The sequence below is a fragment of the Penicillium paradoxum genome (genome assembly GCF_028828445.1).
Source record: "Penicillium paradoxum strain IBT 22861 chromosome Unknown utg000002l_segment0_segment0, whole genome shotgun sequence".
In the NCBI taxonomy this organism is placed as follows: Eukaryota; Fungi; Ascomycota; class Eurotiomycetes; order Eurotiales; family Aspergillaceae; genus Penicillium; species Penicillium paradoxum.
In genome coordinates, this window is record NW_026643180.1 from 3,605,147 (window position 1) to 3,620,534 (window position 15,388).

The 15,388-nt window shown below is 50.2% G+C and overlaps 10 protein-coding genes across 10 annotated transcripts; 4 read left to right on the forward strand and 6 right to left on the reverse strand.

The window, feature by feature from the left end:
- Positions 1 to 9: 9 nt before the first annotated feature.
- N7457_001289 (PQ-loop repeat-containing protein) lies at positions 10 to 1,362 on the forward strand (the record flags this gene model as incomplete). Its single annotated transcript, XM_057172335.1, has 2 exons — positions 10 to 65; positions 249 to 1,362. 2 exons carry the CDS (start codon positions 10 to 12, stop codon positions 1,360 to 1,362), a joined length of 1,170 nt encoding a protein of 389 aa, XP_057036238.1.
- A 343-nt stretch (positions 1,363 to 1,705) lies between these two features.
- Positions 1,706 to 1,927, reverse strand: N7457_001290 (uncharacterized protein; the record flags this gene model as incomplete). Its single annotated transcript, XM_057172336.1, has 1 exon — positions 1,706 to 1,927. The coding sequence occupies one exon, from the start codon at positions 1,925 to 1,927 to the stop codon at positions 1,706 to 1,708; it is 222 nt and encodes a 73-aa protein (XP_057036239.1).
- Positions 1,928 to 2,286: 359 nt separating this feature from the next.
- On the forward strand, positions 2,287 to 3,336 carry N7457_001291 (uncharacterized protein; the record flags this gene model as incomplete). Its single annotated transcript, XM_057172337.1, has 1 exon — positions 2,287 to 3,336. One exon carries the CDS (start codon positions 2,287 to 2,289, stop codon positions 3,334 to 3,336), a length of 1,050 nt encoding a protein of 349 aa, XP_057036240.1.
- Positions 3,337 to 4,022: 686 nt separating this feature from the next.
- Positions 4,023 to 4,508, forward strand: N7457_001292 (uncharacterized protein; the record flags this gene model as incomplete). Its single annotated transcript, XM_057172338.1, has 1 exon — positions 4,023 to 4,508. One exon carries the CDS (start codon positions 4,023 to 4,025, stop codon positions 4,506 to 4,508), a length of 486 nt encoding a protein of 161 aa, XP_057036241.1.
- Positions 4,509 to 4,758: 250 nt separating this feature from the next.
- Positions 4,759 to 6,125, reverse strand: N7457_001293 (co-chaperone SGT1; the record flags this gene model as incomplete). The annotated part of the gene is made up of 2 exons (XM_057172339.1): positions 4,759 to 5,271; positions 5,331 to 6,125. The coding sequence occupies 2 exons, from the start codon at positions 6,123 to 6,125 to the stop codon at positions 4,759 to 4,761; spliced, it is 1,308 nt and encodes a 435-aa protein (XP_057036242.1).
- Positions 6,126 to 6,562: 437 nt separating this feature from the next.
- N7457_001294 (terpene cyclase/mutase family protein) lies at positions 6,563 to 8,811 on the reverse strand (the record flags this gene model as incomplete). The annotated part of the gene is made up of 3 exons (XM_057172340.1): positions 6,563 to 8,012; positions 8,070 to 8,533; positions 8,602 to 8,811. The coding sequence occupies 3 exons, from the start codon at positions 8,809 to 8,811 to the stop codon at positions 6,563 to 6,565; spliced, it is 2,124 nt and encodes a 707-aa protein (XP_057036243.1).
- A 714-nt stretch (positions 8,812 to 9,525) lies between these two features.
- On the forward strand, positions 9,526 to 11,023 carry N7457_001295 (uncharacterized protein; the record flags this gene model as incomplete). Its single annotated transcript, XM_057172341.1, has 6 exons — positions 9,526 to 9,796; positions 9,870 to 9,936; positions 10,001 to 10,109; positions 10,185 to 10,352; positions 10,409 to 10,480; positions 10,553 to 11,023. 6 exons carry the CDS (start codon positions 9,526 to 9,528, stop codon positions 11,021 to 11,023), a joined length of 1,158 nt encoding a protein of 385 aa, XP_057036244.1.
- Positions 11,024 to 11,435: 412 nt separating this feature from the next.
- On the reverse strand, positions 11,436 to 12,038 carry N7457_001296 (E2 ubiquitin-conjugating protein UBC7; the record flags this gene model as incomplete). The annotated part of the gene is made up of 2 exons (XM_057172342.1): positions 11,436 to 11,689; positions 11,789 to 12,038. 2 exons carry the CDS (start codon positions 12,036 to 12,038, stop codon positions 11,436 to 11,438), a joined length of 504 nt encoding a protein of 167 aa, XP_057036245.1.
- Positions 12,039 to 12,523: 485 nt separating this feature from the next.
- Positions 12,524 to 14,240, reverse strand: N7457_001297 (scramblase family protein; the record flags this gene model as incomplete). The annotated part of the gene is made up of 3 exons (XM_057172343.1): positions 12,524 to 13,591; positions 13,643 to 13,814; positions 13,885 to 14,240. The coding sequence occupies 3 exons, from the start codon at positions 14,238 to 14,240 to the stop codon at positions 12,524 to 12,526; spliced, it is 1,596 nt and encodes a 531-aa protein (XP_057036246.1).
- Positions 14,241 to 14,841: 601 nt separating this feature from the next.
- Positions 14,842 to 15,296, reverse strand: lcl2 (the record flags this gene model as incomplete). Its single annotated transcript, XM_057172344.1, has 2 exons — positions 14,842 to 15,035; positions 15,119 to 15,296. The coding sequence occupies 2 exons, from the start codon at positions 15,294 to 15,296 to the stop codon at positions 14,842 to 14,844; spliced, it is 372 nt and encodes a 123-aa protein (XP_057036247.1).
- Positions 15,297 to 15,388: the final 92 nt, after the last annotated feature.

The window sequence follows — 15,388 nt, forward strand, 5'->3', positions numbered from 1 at the left end:
GCCTGCGACATGTTCCCTTCGCAGGCGGCTAATTTTAACATTGAGGCTCTCAGTGGGATCTGCGGGTGAGTTTGACAATCGAATATCTCTCTGCTTTTTCTTTTGTGCTTTCCATTGCTGTCCAATTATTTGTTATCAATCAATGCATGGATGCATGTGCGGCGGCGGATGCGGCATTACTTAACTCTCGGCGAGCCCTGACTGCATGGATGTTTTGTTTTTCTCAAATCAAATACTAACTAATCCAGATCGATTTCGATTGCCTGTTGGGTCGTCGTTTTCTCCCCTCAGATTATTGAAAATTTCCGACGTGGTTCTGCAGATGGTCTCTCGCTTCTTTTCCTCATTGTCTGGTTGGCTGGCGATGTGTTCAACATCCTAGGCGCCGTCCTGCAGGGCGTGCTCCCTACAATGATCATCCTTGCAGTGTACTATACTTTGGCCGATATAGTTCTACTGGGACAGTGCTTTTACTACCGAGGTTTCAGCTTGAAAGCAGAGCTGTCTTCCTCGCCTAGTCCTCAACTTTCAATCGCCGACGGTACCTCCGACGAGGAACAAGCTGGTGCCGAACATCAACCAGCACCAACAGAGACATCATCCCTGCTACCAAAGCCTACTGGACATGTCAAAATTCGGGATCCATCCCCCAGTGCCTTTGGGCAGCAACCTGAAGACCGCACACGCCCACTGTCCTCTGGAAGACGTCAATCGGCAACCTCCTACCATGATATCTTCCACTCATCAGTCGACGTGGCCCACCTGTCACCAGCAACGCCCTTCGTCGAGCCCCCATCCAACTTAGCCAACATCCGTGCTCAACGCGCTCGCCGCCGTCGCATCTCCGCCATCCAATCCGCGCTTTTCAACCTAACTGCCGTTGCTCTGGTTTGTACTGCTGGAGTGGTAGGCTGGTATGTCAGCCCAGCTTCGAAGTCTTCCGCGCCAGACCCAGAACCTCTCACCATGGATGTCCTGGGCCAGGTCTTCGGGTACTTCTGCGCAGTCTTGTATCTGGGATCACGTCTGCCCCAGCTTCTCCTGAACTACCGTCGCAAGTCAACGGATGGTGTTTCCTTGCTCTTCTTCCTCTTTGCTTGCATCGGAAACTTGACTTATGTGCTCTCGATCCTGGCATACTCGCCTGTTTGCCAGGGTGGGTCTTCCGAGGAAGTCTTCGGTCACCACCACCACCGTGCGCAGTGTCGTCCCGGCGAAGCCGCTGCGTTGTATGGCCGTTATGTGCTCGTGAACCTGTCGTGGCTGGTAGGCAGTGCTGGCACGCTGCTGCTGGATATGGCTATCTTCACACAGTTCTTCCTCTACCGTGACAGCAAAATTGGTGACGATGATGAAGAGTAAATGTTCAAAAATATAAAATCGATTTTGTGATGGATCGCGGATATAGTATATGAAACAATAACATAGCCATTCATTCGCATTTAAACACACAGTCTTCCTATCAATGTCCCATGAATCAATATGAATCAAATGCCGGTCATTTCTTCGAATAGGACTTCGGGGGCTGGGATGTGTTGATGAGCACGAGGGGATTCAAAGAATTGAGTATTATGACCATCTCGTACAGTCACAAAGTGGTACAATGGCCGCACCGAGTGACATGATAGCAAGATACCCAACTAGCCTTTCAGATTCCGTCGGTGGCAAGAGACAGATGTATACATCTGGTCCGGCTGTCAAAGCTTCATGCGCCGTCGGAAAGAGACTCGAGGATAACCCCACGGAGCTGAAGCACATTCACCATGAGTTCAGCATGGTTGGCTTTGCTATCCCATGAGAAGTCTCTGAAAGCCGCAGTACCAGTGAGTCGATGATGATTGGCCAGCTCTATCAGCTGTTGGAACAAAAGCGTATTCGGGAAGGCATTGGGCTCTGACTGAGCGCCGTACTCAGGCTCGATAGTCATGATTGAAGTTGCCAGAACACGAGAAATCGCTCCGCTGTGGACTTGTTGATGTTTCTCCCTTCGATCGTCCACCCCATGCAAGGGCACATGTAGCGTGGCCATTGTGCATGCAGTCTACACCGTAAGTTCCCACGAAATCTGATCCCATCGTGCATCGCATGGATGCTTACTGCAAGTGGACGCAGTGTGATCCATTGAACACGTAATGAGGGCTGACTGTCTCGGCGAACACCGGTAAACAAAATCGAGGACGGTCCTTGGAAGAGGCCGCGGGATGTAGTATATCATCTCGTGGATCTTCGAGACAGAGCGTGCACTCCTCCTTGTTTTCCATATTCGTTCCAACTGGATCTTCCGCCATGGCCCCAACCCTGTTGTCGCAAAAGCGACTGTTCATGATTACTTCCCCTCGAACGGGATCCAATCTGTTCATGCACCTTCTCGCACTTCCAGAACAGCCCAATACCGTCTGCGAAGAAAGCAACGGTTACTTCTTTCTCCCAGCCATACGGCACATGCGCGAGCTGGGTGTGATAGAACGGCCCTACAGCGAATGGACTCAAGAAGAACGGGCTGAACTAGCCGGTGGATTCCAAGAATGCTTCAACAAACTCTACAGCCACGTCGATGCAGCACAGGCAGATGGAAAAACAGTTATCGTCAAAGAGCATTCCCAATTCCTCGTCCAGCCTACTGCGTTGATGAAGTTCCGATCAATGCCGGAGGATGTCGCTTCCATTACCGACGATCCCTGGAGGGTTCAATTACCGGGAACTCTGTGCAAGGAGGATAAGTCCAATTTGCCGAGTCTCTCGCCTGAAAATGACACCTTACTCCCTGACGCATTCTTGATGACCGGGCTACCAACGTTTCTGATCCGCCATCCAATCCGCGTATTCCCGTCTTACTACAGAACCTTCGTCTTTTTCAAAGACAACAACAAGGGCCAAATGCAAGAGATACAGGGCCTGTTGAGCCGGATGATGACTCTGCGCTGGACACGCCGGCTGTACGACTGGTACAAACATATGTGGCTACGAGTTGGGGCTGAAGCTTGCCCACAAGGTCCGATCATCCTCGATGCAGATGACTTTATGGTCTCACCGCAACTGATGGGGAAATACTGTCGGTTGGTTGGTCTTGACGAGAGCAAGTTACAGTTCTCCTGGGAACCCGTGGATCCCGAAAAAGTGGCCAAATACGAGCCAGCCAGACAACGCATGCGGGACACACTTATGGCCTCATCCGGAATAAGAAAAGACAAACTGGCGGTGAATCTGGAGTTGGAGGTGGAGCTGGAGAAATGGAAGGAGGAGTTTGGGGTGGAACAGGGATTGCAGATACGCGATTGGGTCGTTGAGGCCATGGACGATTATACATATCTAAAGAGTCAACGCCTAAGGCTGTGATAATCTCGCATTTGGATCTTGCATTGTCAAAAAGAAAAACAGCACAGCCTCAAATTTCCGCTTTGAGGGGGTGGTTCATGCTGGCCTAACCAAGCTGACGGACATGTAACTTTGCCCCTGAACCAACCAGCCCTGTGAATATGCATGTGTAACGAGACTATCTGACTGGGTCAGAATTTCTGGCAGCCAAGCTGCCGATGAGAAGAATTAGTGACGGCAATTGTGGTGTGCAGGGGGGGGCCGGCGCCAATATAAGTTTCACGGAGAACGAATAAGCCGCCGGCTAACTACGAGCCCTAACCGCCGACAGCCTATCATTTTCGCGTTGAGCTTACTCGGTATACAGTTTCTGTTTTAGTCCTCTTGGCGATCAATATCAAGATTCCTAGTCTATAAGATCCGTGGGAACTTTCTGGCCAATATATCCCACGGGATGGTTTGCTTCGAACTTGGGTGTCTTTGTTTGCAGCCCTGATTGCGGCCCAAATGGATGATTTTGTTTGTCAATGAAAAAGAAAGAAGATGTGTATATATACGGCGGCTTAGAATGGTCAGATCAACACAATATCAAGCAATCGACTCTCCAAGGTCAACGGTTAACACACCCGGAAGCATCTCATACCTTGCAAGACGGAACAAACTCACACTCTTCTTACCCATTCAATCCACCTCCTATCCTCGCCCCAATGGAGCTGAAAGTGTACGCTGATAACACCGGATCGGGAAAATGGACCGTCTACAGCCGCGCTACCGCCGTAGAGCTCGGTGCATGCTCGGTTGTAGCCGTATACAACCAACACGGCTTCTTGATGTCTAACATATCTCCGGACGGGAACAGGGAGGCACCCGCTGCAGCAAGGCTGTGTCAAGAGTACAGCAGGGTCAAGGAATCACTATTCTGCAACGAACCTGTCATGTTGTGGATTCTGTACGAACAGGAGAACCCAGAGAAAGGAGGAAGTATCAGAGCTGCCATGCAGAGTGTTCGCGCTGTTCAGGCCTTTGAGCAGGTGTATTCTGGGGAATCATTCATGGCTAAGACCAAAGATGCCGGCGCTCAATTTTCTCTCACGTTCTCGGCTGGTGTTGTCAGGGCTACTATGCACCGACAGGATGGGATGGGGTCTGCTATTCCGCTTTCAGGGGGGAGATCGATTGTGCTGTGTACCTAGAAGTTGGTGTTAGGTTCGGGTTTTGGTTTTTGATATCTTCTGGTAGGGTGTTTGGAAGAGGGAACGATATAATATGGATGTGGTTGGAATCTGCAAATGTACTATCTGCTTTGAGATCTAAGATGAAACGGAGCGAATGAATGAAAGCCAGTAAATTGAAAACTAGATCACAACTAGCAGTTGGGATATCTGAGAAACACCTCGCTATATGCGGCTTAGCAAATGAGAAGAGAAAATAGTAAATGGGCATCTATTCCGAATGAGGCTCCACCTTGCCCTTCCCAACTTCAGACCAGTTCGTGCTCAAGGCAGTTCCTTGGCTTTCAGTGTAGCTTTTGATCATAGCGCGACGTGTTTCAGGGTCGGCGCCAGCATACAGCTTTTTGAAAAAGCCATCAACAGCATCACCGCCCTCATCATCGGATTCATCAGCCGTGGTTCCGTTACCCTGTGATTCCTTCTTGGTAAGAGAGGATGCTACTTTGTCCCAATCCTTGGCGCCATGACGGGATGATGTGGGATACGAAGGGCCTGAGGGAGCTGGTGCTTTCTGCGGGGCCGGACGGTCGGCAATCTCGGTGGGTTTAGTCAATGAGCCTTCGAGAGAACCCCATTTCTGGCCAGCCTTTTGTTTTTGCAGCGTGATTTCAATCTTGGTACCCATGACTGAGACCTTGGACTCGGACGGATTGATGTTCGCGTAAAGCGGGTCGAGTGTGTAATCGTATTCAGAACCAGATGGGAGAGGGAATTGCAACGAAACCTGTAGCAAGATTAGTTCTGGGTTCGGTCCTGAAGAAACTGCCCGACGGGAACATTTACCGAATCCTCTTTCAGATCGATCGCGACACTGTCCTTTGCGATTCCCTTGACGTAAAGCGTCACAACCACAGAGTTTGGGGATTGATACCACTCGTGACGGACCTTCTCCGGAGCAGCAGAAGAAGCCGGGGCACTGATGTTCGCACTTTGACTTTGGGAAGTAGAGGAAGTGGCCGGAACAGATGCTGCCGGTGTCGCCTGCTGCGAGGTTCCACCCGCGCTCTTTCCAGCCTTGAGAGCCTCCCACTCAGCCTTCACCTCCTCCCCAGTCGGAACATGTGTGGAGGATGGGAACTCAGTAACAGAAACTGCGCGCTTCGCATCATCCTCAGGGATTTCAGCCAACTTCCGTTGGATTTTGGCCGTCCAAATGGGCAACTGGGCAGTGTAATTGTTCTTGGATCCCGATCCTCCCATGGCAGCCTGTACCTTCTCCGATTTGTTTTCAGGCTCCTCGCCAGTCTTGGTCTTCTGCGTGATAATCCCAAACACGAATTCTGCATCCCCGTACCGCTCAAGCTGATACAGGGACACAGCGCGGCGCATCTGCGCTGAGATCATCAGTTCGCGTTTTCCTCGCTCTCTGGCGAGGTGGAGGGCGATTTCGGCATCGTTGAGAGCGGCCTGGTAGTTGGGCCCGCCATCTGCGGACTTAAGGCGTGAAAAGGCAGTTGAGCGCGAAATGTAGTATGTTGGAGCGCGGGGTAGCTCGCTCAATGCGCGGGTGTAGTGTTGGATGGCAAGGGTGTAGTTGGACTCGGCAGAGGCCTTGTCGCCTTCGGCTGCGGCATTCATGGTGATACTAGTACTGGAGGATGTTGCTGGAGGGGAGGGTGCGTGATATGCGGAGAAAAGAGTGATGAGCCCCAGTGGCCCAAGCTCCCGTCGATCACTCTTTTTGGAGGGGGAGGGGATCACGTGAAGGGGAGGTATAGAGAGTGAAGCGTAGGTAATGCTGAGATGAAAGAAAGTAACTGGCTATCTAGCTGTGCGGATTTACTGATATCGATGGTAAAATATGGCTTCATATGCCAGTTTATTATTGATTAAGTACATAATTGGGTGATACTCATTCCCCAAGCTGATTTACACGAGTTCTGCGTTTCCAAATTTCCTACTATACAAGCCCAAGGCACGGATAGGCCAATAGAACTTGTAATTAGGATATGAGATCATGCTAAAGGAAACGTCAGTAATCAAGTTCAACAAACAAAAACTAGGATAGCATGAACCTACCAGGACTGGTTGAATACACCCTCGATCGACTCCTGCAGCCACTCTCCATTGCTTTGCTGGCGCGACATCAACAGCTTGATGCCCTTCTCCAATGGCTCTTTGTGCGGGTAGTCTGCCTCCATGAGTCCAATGAGAGCCCAGGCAGTCTGGCACACCTGGGACTTCTCGTGCTGGACATACTGATGGGTAGAGCTGCTGAGATAGGACTCGCCCCAGCCACCGTCGGCCTGCTGCTTCTCGATAAGGAAATCACAGCCTCGGCGAGAGTCAGCACTCGTTTCATATTTCTCGCCAATGCTGGCCAGACTTTCAAGTGCGAATAGAGCGGCGTAAGTGAAGCAGATGCCCCAAGAACCATACCAGCTACCATCGGCGCGCTGGACATGCTTGATATGGGCGACTGCCTTCTGTTTCGCAGCACGGATTTCGTCGGCGCGATATTCAGGGTAGAATTTGCTGAAGAGTGACAGCGCTGTGACGGATGCTGTTGTGCATTCGGGGTGGTCGTAACTGATCATGATACCGCCAAAGACCTCCGCGGCATTCAGCCACTCGACCTTTGGGGAGGCGCGGGTAACTTCGTACTCGGAGAAGCCACCGCTTGGGTTTTGCATAAGCAGAAGGCAGTCAACTGCATCCTTCAATCGTTGTTCAGAAACCAGCTTGGGGAAATTGTGCATCTCTTGGAGCTGGAGTGTTGACCGGAGCCCCTCGGCGGTGCAGTCGCTGACTGTGTAGCCTTGGTCCTTGGTGCTGAATGGCCAAGCACCTTTGCGATGCTGACGGTAGCATTTCTCTTGGTCTGGTACGTTCTCTCGAAGCTGATGGTCATCGAGGAATTCGAGAGCCTTTGTTAACATCGGACGCCATTTGGGCTCGTCAGCGAAGCCAGCAACGACAATCGCCTGAGTGATGAATGCCGTATCCCAGACCTGCACGCCGTTTGTGCCGTTTGCGAGCATGCCCTCGCCCTTCACCCACATGTAGTCATTCAATCGCTCTCTGTGTTGACGGACAGAGTAACTGTCAGGGCCATCATGGATAAAGCAAGCCACCATGTTCATCGGATTGTTGACGGGTCCCAGCCCCGCGTATTTGGTGTTTTCATCTTCCATGCGAATCAATTCCCAGGTCCAATCCTCAGCTCGCTTGACAATACTGGGGAGGCGAAGGTACGGGTTCCAGACCCGCACCAGTAGTTCATTGGCTGCATTTAGCACCCAGGTTTTGGGGTAATAGTTATCTGCCTCATGAATAGAATTGCGATGAGCAGCGAAATCAACAGAGCTGTACGGTTGGGTGTATAGCTCTTCGCGCAGCTGTTTTGTCAAATCGTCTAGAGGGTGAGACCACTGTTTGGACCACAGATAAGACATTGGCAGGAAGACCTGACGCATATGAATCCACCAACGCCACGGAGCAAAGGGGACCCAATCAGGCAGAAGCCTAAAAAGTCAGTCAACAAGAGCACAGTTTTGTACTTGAAAATATGCGTGAACGAACCAAATCTCGGGGGGAACTGGGTTAACACCCTCCCATTCCATCACACCCAGAATGCTGAGCCAGAATTTTGCCCAATGAGGTCCGTAGATAGCACCTCCAAATTTATGCAGAAGTCCTCGGGCTTTGATCATGCGAGGGTCCTCCTCACTGACACCAATCAAGCGCAGAGCTACATAATTCATAGAAGTACCGAAGACAGAACTGTGGGCTTCAATGTGCAGACCCCATCCACCATCCTCAGGGTTTTGACGGGCAAACAGATAGCGTTTGATCTCCGTGGCATACTCAGGGGGAATAGGGGTATGGGTCACATAGTAAGTGATCAGAATACCCGGCAGCAAGAACATGGGCCCACCATATTCACAAGCCCAGTTTCCTGGCTCTAGCTGCAGATGCGAAAAGAAAGAAAGCCCATTCTCTGCAGCTGCCAATGGGGTTTTGGCCTCTGGCAGATCTGGAAGACCCTGTAATGCGCGAGTTAGAATTGCACAACAAACCGGAATTGACTGTCAATTAGGTGGGATCTAGATACCGTTGGCATTCCCAGATGATATTTATCAGCTACTGATTGCGGCCATTCTTGGTTTTCCACATCGGATTCGAGGTACCGCCATGTTTGACGGCCTTCCTCATCGACCAATCGCCAGCGCGAATAGTCAGTTTGAAGATCTCCGTTGGCATCGGGGGTGAGATGGCCCTCGGCTGGGGTTCTCCATGACCCGATTTGAGGATTAGAAGACATGGCTAGAGCAATTGGGTCTTGTTCGTACGCCAGTTGGGTCTAGAAAAGGAAGATAAACAGCCTGGAACTCCGCTCAAAACCGGGGAAGCTTAGTCATCGGTCTCACGACTGCAGTGTAGAATGAAGAATGTTGCAGGCTAAAACATGTGATGCGACGAGGAAGTTGGCAATTGGAGGCCTCAAGAGGAAGGAGAACGACGGGAGTGTGTGATGATGTTCTGATTGCGAGCAAGGGGTGTGGTGGATGTGGTGGGTGTGGGTGGTAGGGTGTCCTATTTCCCGTTTCGCCCCAGACCCCAATTCAATCAGATAGCCACTTCCAGTACAGATTACTCCGTACGGTGTGTGGACGGTGTATGGGCTCCAGATGATCACAGGGGGAGGTTCTACATAGTGGGCGCAAGTATGGAAAAATGAGAGCAGTGAACGATTCATACCAATCAATTCAGTTCCTTCATAGATCTCATAGATCACATAGGAAGTCACAGGCTTCTAATTTTCTAGGGACTCGTCCAGGTTTCATTTGTGCCCATCTGGAGTAGTTGTGTACGCAGAGAGAGTAGATTACGGAGTAGAGTCGAGTAGCGCAGAACACCATCAGATGTTGTCTTATTGTCCCCAAAACGCATTGTGGTGCAGATGTGGCGCATCTACCAGCCGGTAGCAGTCCTCCGCCCCCATCACTATTTTGCTCCCAAGTGCATCATCCTAGCAATGGCTGATCAATCAACCATCTACACTTTGGACATAGATGACGGCCGGGATCCCTTGGTGCGAGAATACATCGACAATACTCTCGAAGCCCTCCTTCACGGACTATCTGCCTCCCCACCAGAGGCATTATCCATCACCCTCAAGTGCAGAGCCCGCCGGACAGATGCTATCATCAATCCGATCAGCGGGGCACTGGAAGCGAATCCGAGAATTGAGACGCACCGGACATACTTTTGGCCAGGCAAGACGGCACATGAGGCCTGGAAATTCAGTAGGGCCTTTGCTTTCATCACAGCTTAGACATCATCCTGGATAGAATACTAAACATCTGAGGGTGATTGCAGCCGTGATACTCCAGATCCTGGCGATCTTGGACCAGGCCATCCAAACAGGACAGTTGATCTCCAAGAGGTGAGCTGGTAATGTCCAGGGATTGGTCTGGAGGGTATACTGACCGCACCCGAACAATCATCAGGGACATATACTATATCGATCCGCAATTCTTCCGTGCGCAATATATAGTAGACGGCATTGTCGATGACCTGGCATACACAATCGGGGTGAACAGAACTGCGTTGAATGTGGTTGGTGATGCCAAGATATTCCAAAGGTCATAGCCGTGCGGAATCAAACTGCTAATACCATGCACTGTCTTCTAGGAAGCGGCAGCAAAAGGGCTCGTAACGGGGAACGTTCGTCTGATTCGCGGCCCACATGTTTTGATCGATGCGCAATCGGATACCGAAGACACCTTGATTCCACGCATCAAGGACGGAGATGAGATCGATGTCTCGCGGGTTCGATGGGTGCTGGTAATCGAGAAAGAGGTAAGAAGTTTTGAATAGCAGATACAACACCAGGGGTCCTAGCCGCTTGATCGTAGGCAGTGTTCCATCGGCTCGCGAGAATCAGCTACCACACAAGAGCACTAGCCGGACAAGGGATCATGGTTACGGTGCGTTGCATCTTGCTTCGAACTACCCTGTTCAATGAAACAGGCAGCTGATCCCCAACTCCACGTCGATAGGGCAAAGGATACCCCGATTTTCTGACGCGAAGATTCTTACGCGCAATGTCCGACTCCGTGTCTAACCAGACCCGACAGCTGACGCGTTTCTATGCCCTTACGGACGGTGACCCGCATGGTATGGCCATCATGTCAACATACAAGTATGGCTCGACGGCGCATTTAGATCAGAATGCTCGGCTCAGTATACCCAGATTGCAATGGCTGGGTCTTCGAGTGACAGATATCATTGCAGTTCCAGAGGTACTTGGCGACAAGGCTCTTCTGTCGTTGACGATACGAGACCGCAAGAAGATCATCGCCATGCTTCGGAACAGTCCTGTGTGGGCGATTGACGGACCGGAGCCAGAATGGCGTGCTGAGTTGCAGCGGATGCTGCTTTTGAATCTCAAGGCCGAGATTGAAATATTGTATGAGTGCCATGGGGGCTTGGAGGGATGGATTGATCGGAGGATGTTCCGACAGGAGTAAATTGCCGTGGCCGCATACCTAAAAGCGCAAAGATATATAGATCACATGAGATAATTGGCAGTAATGGCATACTATAAAACTTGCCAACAGTCTCCAGTGGATTAGTAGAAGGATAAGATATGATATTACCTAGAGCAAATTTGAATTCAGCAGGTCACAAGAATGCAAATAGAACAGAAAATCGTCCGAAAGAGATGCATTTATTTTATCCGCTATCATAATAATGCGAAGGAGAGGAATGCGCTGTACAAACGAAGAAGCCATCGCACATCCGAACTATGCAAAAAAGAAAACCCTTGACGCCAGTCATCAAACCTTGAATTTCGCAGCAGCTTAGGCAGACCATATCAACAGATGTCCGCCCGCGTGCAAGCAAGAGAAACAAGGCATTCATTCAAAAATCCGAGTGAGCTCACAGGCCGAGACCCCGCTTCACCTCATCCCGGACCTTCTGCTCGTACTGAGGTCGACGCTCACGCCACATCTTGGCAGCCTCGACGTTGGCAGGGCTCTCATCATTCGGCTCAGCGAGCATGCTCATCACAGACAAGAGGATCTTCTCCACGCTCTGGATGGGCGACCAGCGCTCGGAGGCATGTTCATAGTGGTTGGGGTCGTCGCCGGGAGGATGAAGGATAGAGATGCAGACGGTTCCATTAGGGTAAACTGTATTTAAAATCAGTCAGATATTTGCCATTGAGTATTGTGTTTTATAACCAGGGCAAGTAGTGAAGCCCAAGTGATTTGATTGTTATCGACACATACCATTCGGGTGCCAAACGCCACCACCGATAAACTTCATAGTTGGTGGGCTGAGAGGGTAGTCCCTGGGGAACTTCAGCTCGGCTGCGAAAACGCCGCCCTCGAACGGGGTGCCCTCGGGGCCCTGGATCAAGGCTTCCCAGTGGAACATGTCATCTTCGGTGACAGGGCCTGCAGTGATTCCCTCGGGTGGGTTTGTGGAAAGGTTCTTGTACTCATGGAAGAGTCGTTTCTGGGCAACCGAGGACGCCATTCTGGTTGAATTGATTCAAATGGAGATGTGCTTCAAGATACTCTTAGGTGGCAAGGAATCCGGGGCTTTGGTGGGACTTGGCGGGGATGGAATAATTCCGGGGCGGTGTGTTGGGCGGTGTGCAGAACCCGTAGTTGGTCAGGTTGAGGTTGATCCCTTTGGGTTAGTTTTGTTTGGCAGAATGTCATATATACCCCACTCTGCCATGCAGGCGGGTGAATGCACAACAGGGTTCTTTGCTGATAGTTAGTATTTTCGACTTGCTACGCGAAGTGTATGAGGTCAACTCTATCTTCTCTCCAATGCCAATATAGGAAAGAGAAGTGGTGGTTCAGGTATGAGCACACATGAATCAAGAAGACGGAGAGAAAGGCAGTAATGTACTAGCAAGAGGTGACACTTGCAGCATTGCTTGGAGCTAATCTTACAGCTAATTTGTATACTGCTGAGAGTAATGATACAAAGAGAGAGATCTTCACAGACTATTAGAAAAAGTCACCGTCCCCTCCTTCTCCCCCGTCTCCATCGCCCCAAAAGTCACCGCCCCAAGAATCATCTTCCCCAGAATCGTGAGACTCGCCATAGACGCCCCATGAGTCAGAGTCAGCTGGGGGCTGTGAGCCTGGTTGATCAGGTGATGGTGATTGGTCATATGACGTCGGAGCATTTGGATCAGTTGAGTTACCCCTCTGCATTGCCTCATACCCAGCCATTGTACCAGCGCCAGCCATGCCAGCGCCCATGCCACTTGCTATACCACCGGGGGCTCCAGCTTGCCCAAGAACCCCCGTAGCAGCTCCTCCAACTGCCCCAGCTTCACCAGCAGCTGCACCTTCTGCAGCTGCACCACCAGTGGTAGTAGAGCCGCCACCTCCGGGAAACCAGAACGGCATGTAGCCAAATGCACCGCTGCTGCCGCTGTGGCGACTGAAATAATCGAAATCAATACTTACAGCCGTAGCCAACATAACAGCGCGTTGGTCGAGGGTCAAGCCTGGAACTTCGCTGCCGCGTGACGCCTCGGTACCTTGACCTGCGGAATCCATTCGCATTGCGTATACACCAGTGTCTGTAAAGATTTCGCGAGCAAACCCGGAGAAGTTGCGATTGACAGATCCAATCAGCTGGTCCTCTGCTGATTTGAGAGAGAAATCCCATGATAGAAAAGGCTCATCAACATAAGCAAATTGGTTGTATTGGCCCTCCCCTTGGTTGGACTGTACCAGCTGCATCTGCTGCGCTTGTGATAAACCGGACTTTGATAATGAGAAATTTTGGGCTCCCATATCTGTTGCAGGATTCGGAGACTGGTGATGGGTGAAAAGGTTGTACTTTCGCCGTAAAGGTGCCCACTGTTGCTGGGCTTCGCCGATAACGCGCATTTGATCGGTCCCAAGCGGCGATATCCGTGTATTTGATCCATCACCAGCTGCGACCAGTGATACAGATGTCATGTCTTGAAGAGAAGTGGATCGCGAGTCAGTGTTTGTTGTTTGATTGAGAGGATCGTAGACATGGATTTTCGAGTTGATCCAAGAGAATGGGCGATGGAACTGCCATGGTTAGCCACAAACTATTCAAAGGTAGCGACTGGATCAGCTTACTCTCAACACTTCATTTTCTTGTCGGTCAAACACATGTGTTACAAAACTTCGATGAGTGTTGAACCATTGTCGTGACATTGTATTTGCCAATCCTTTCTCCTGTTCTGCCATCCATCCGATCTGATTTCCCTGTGCATCCATGATTACATACTTGTTTGCTTGTTCAAAGCCACTGGAAGAGAGAACTGTCAGGACCACCTTATCATTGAATGGTAACGGAACTCCGCTTGTGTGGCACTCACATCATAATATTCATCATCTCTATTTGTCGCTGTATTACTATTCCCGAGTTCGCTAGTATAGAAACCGCCGGGTGGTTTCCTTTAAGCACACTCTTTGGATCCTCGGGTAAATGAACGGGGGAAAGTAGGGTATTTTGCGAAGGATCATAATCAGGATGAGTGGTATGTTCGAGTTGATGAGTAGCAGGCTGGGGCTGCTTCAGTGTCTCGGATTTTTTCGAAGATCGAATCAATTCAGGTCTTTGTATACTATTGCGAGGACCACGCTGGGACCCATGAGTTCTGAAGCTCGAAAGAGCTCGGGTCTGAGCTGGTGCGCATTGCGTTCGCAGGCACCGGAGCCTCAAAGCCCACATATTGTTTGACACCAGATAGAAGGAGGTATACGAAGATATAATAAAGAAGAAAGTAGAGTTCGGGGTATGTGACAGGGTGGAAATGAGATGTTAATGTTGAGATGAGCCGATTTCGACATCGGGAGTTAGACTGATGACGGCTACCGCGGGGTTAACCGGAGATAACACACTATCAGTTGAAGCGCTCTACTAGACTTTTCTCAACATCTCGATCCATGATATTTTGGTTTAATATCTAGAGGTTTCTACAATTTGTTTCAATCGGCTTATTAGTTAGTCTAATATTACATACAAATTCTTCTCCAAATATGACAGACCACCAATTCCTATGTGGACTATATCAACAAGAGTCCTCAAAGGTAGAGCATATCTACATGTAGGCATAACATAGATAAGCAAGTTGTTTCCAAAGTCATCTCTATGTGAGAGGTCTTTGTTGTTGAATAGAACATCTGGGCACATCTCAAGATACAAGTTCATAATAAACCAATCGCAATTATCCGACCAGCGGCACCAAGCTCCGTGACTCGATCTCATTGCCCACCAGCAGCTGCATGCAGTGGGCGCACACCACAAGAAGCATCATGAATGCAGAAAGTTCTTATAGAAGACCCTTGCGGGCCAATTCGATTTTCCGCGCGGCTTCGCCTTCCTTGAATCCTCCTTTTGACACACAAACAGAGCTTCCTTCTCCGAATTCGACCTTTTCCTCAACATCTGGGTGAGGGCACGGGCAGTGATGTGGGAAATGGACACAAGCAAGAGTTCCGGGGCAAATGTAGTGATCGCATTGTGCTGTAGAGAGAATCCTTTGGTCAGTTATATTGTTCCGATAGTGATAGAACTTTGCGCGAGAGTCAGGTGATAGCGCGACTTACTCCCACTCCACATTTGCTGGTACCGATCGCTGTCACTGGGAGCATTCTGCGATCGCTGTTGTTGGCGCTGTTGCTGCTCGCCGCCTCCAAACATCTGTTCAAAGAAGTTGAATTGGGCCTGGACAACGGACACGAGAAGGAGGAAACTCCAGAGGACTTGGCGCCAACTTTGGAACATAATGAGAATAACCACACCGAGGACAATTATAGAGTGATCGAGTTGTATAGATAGCAGACCGAGCCCGAGTGGTTATAGATGAAGCCAGTTTA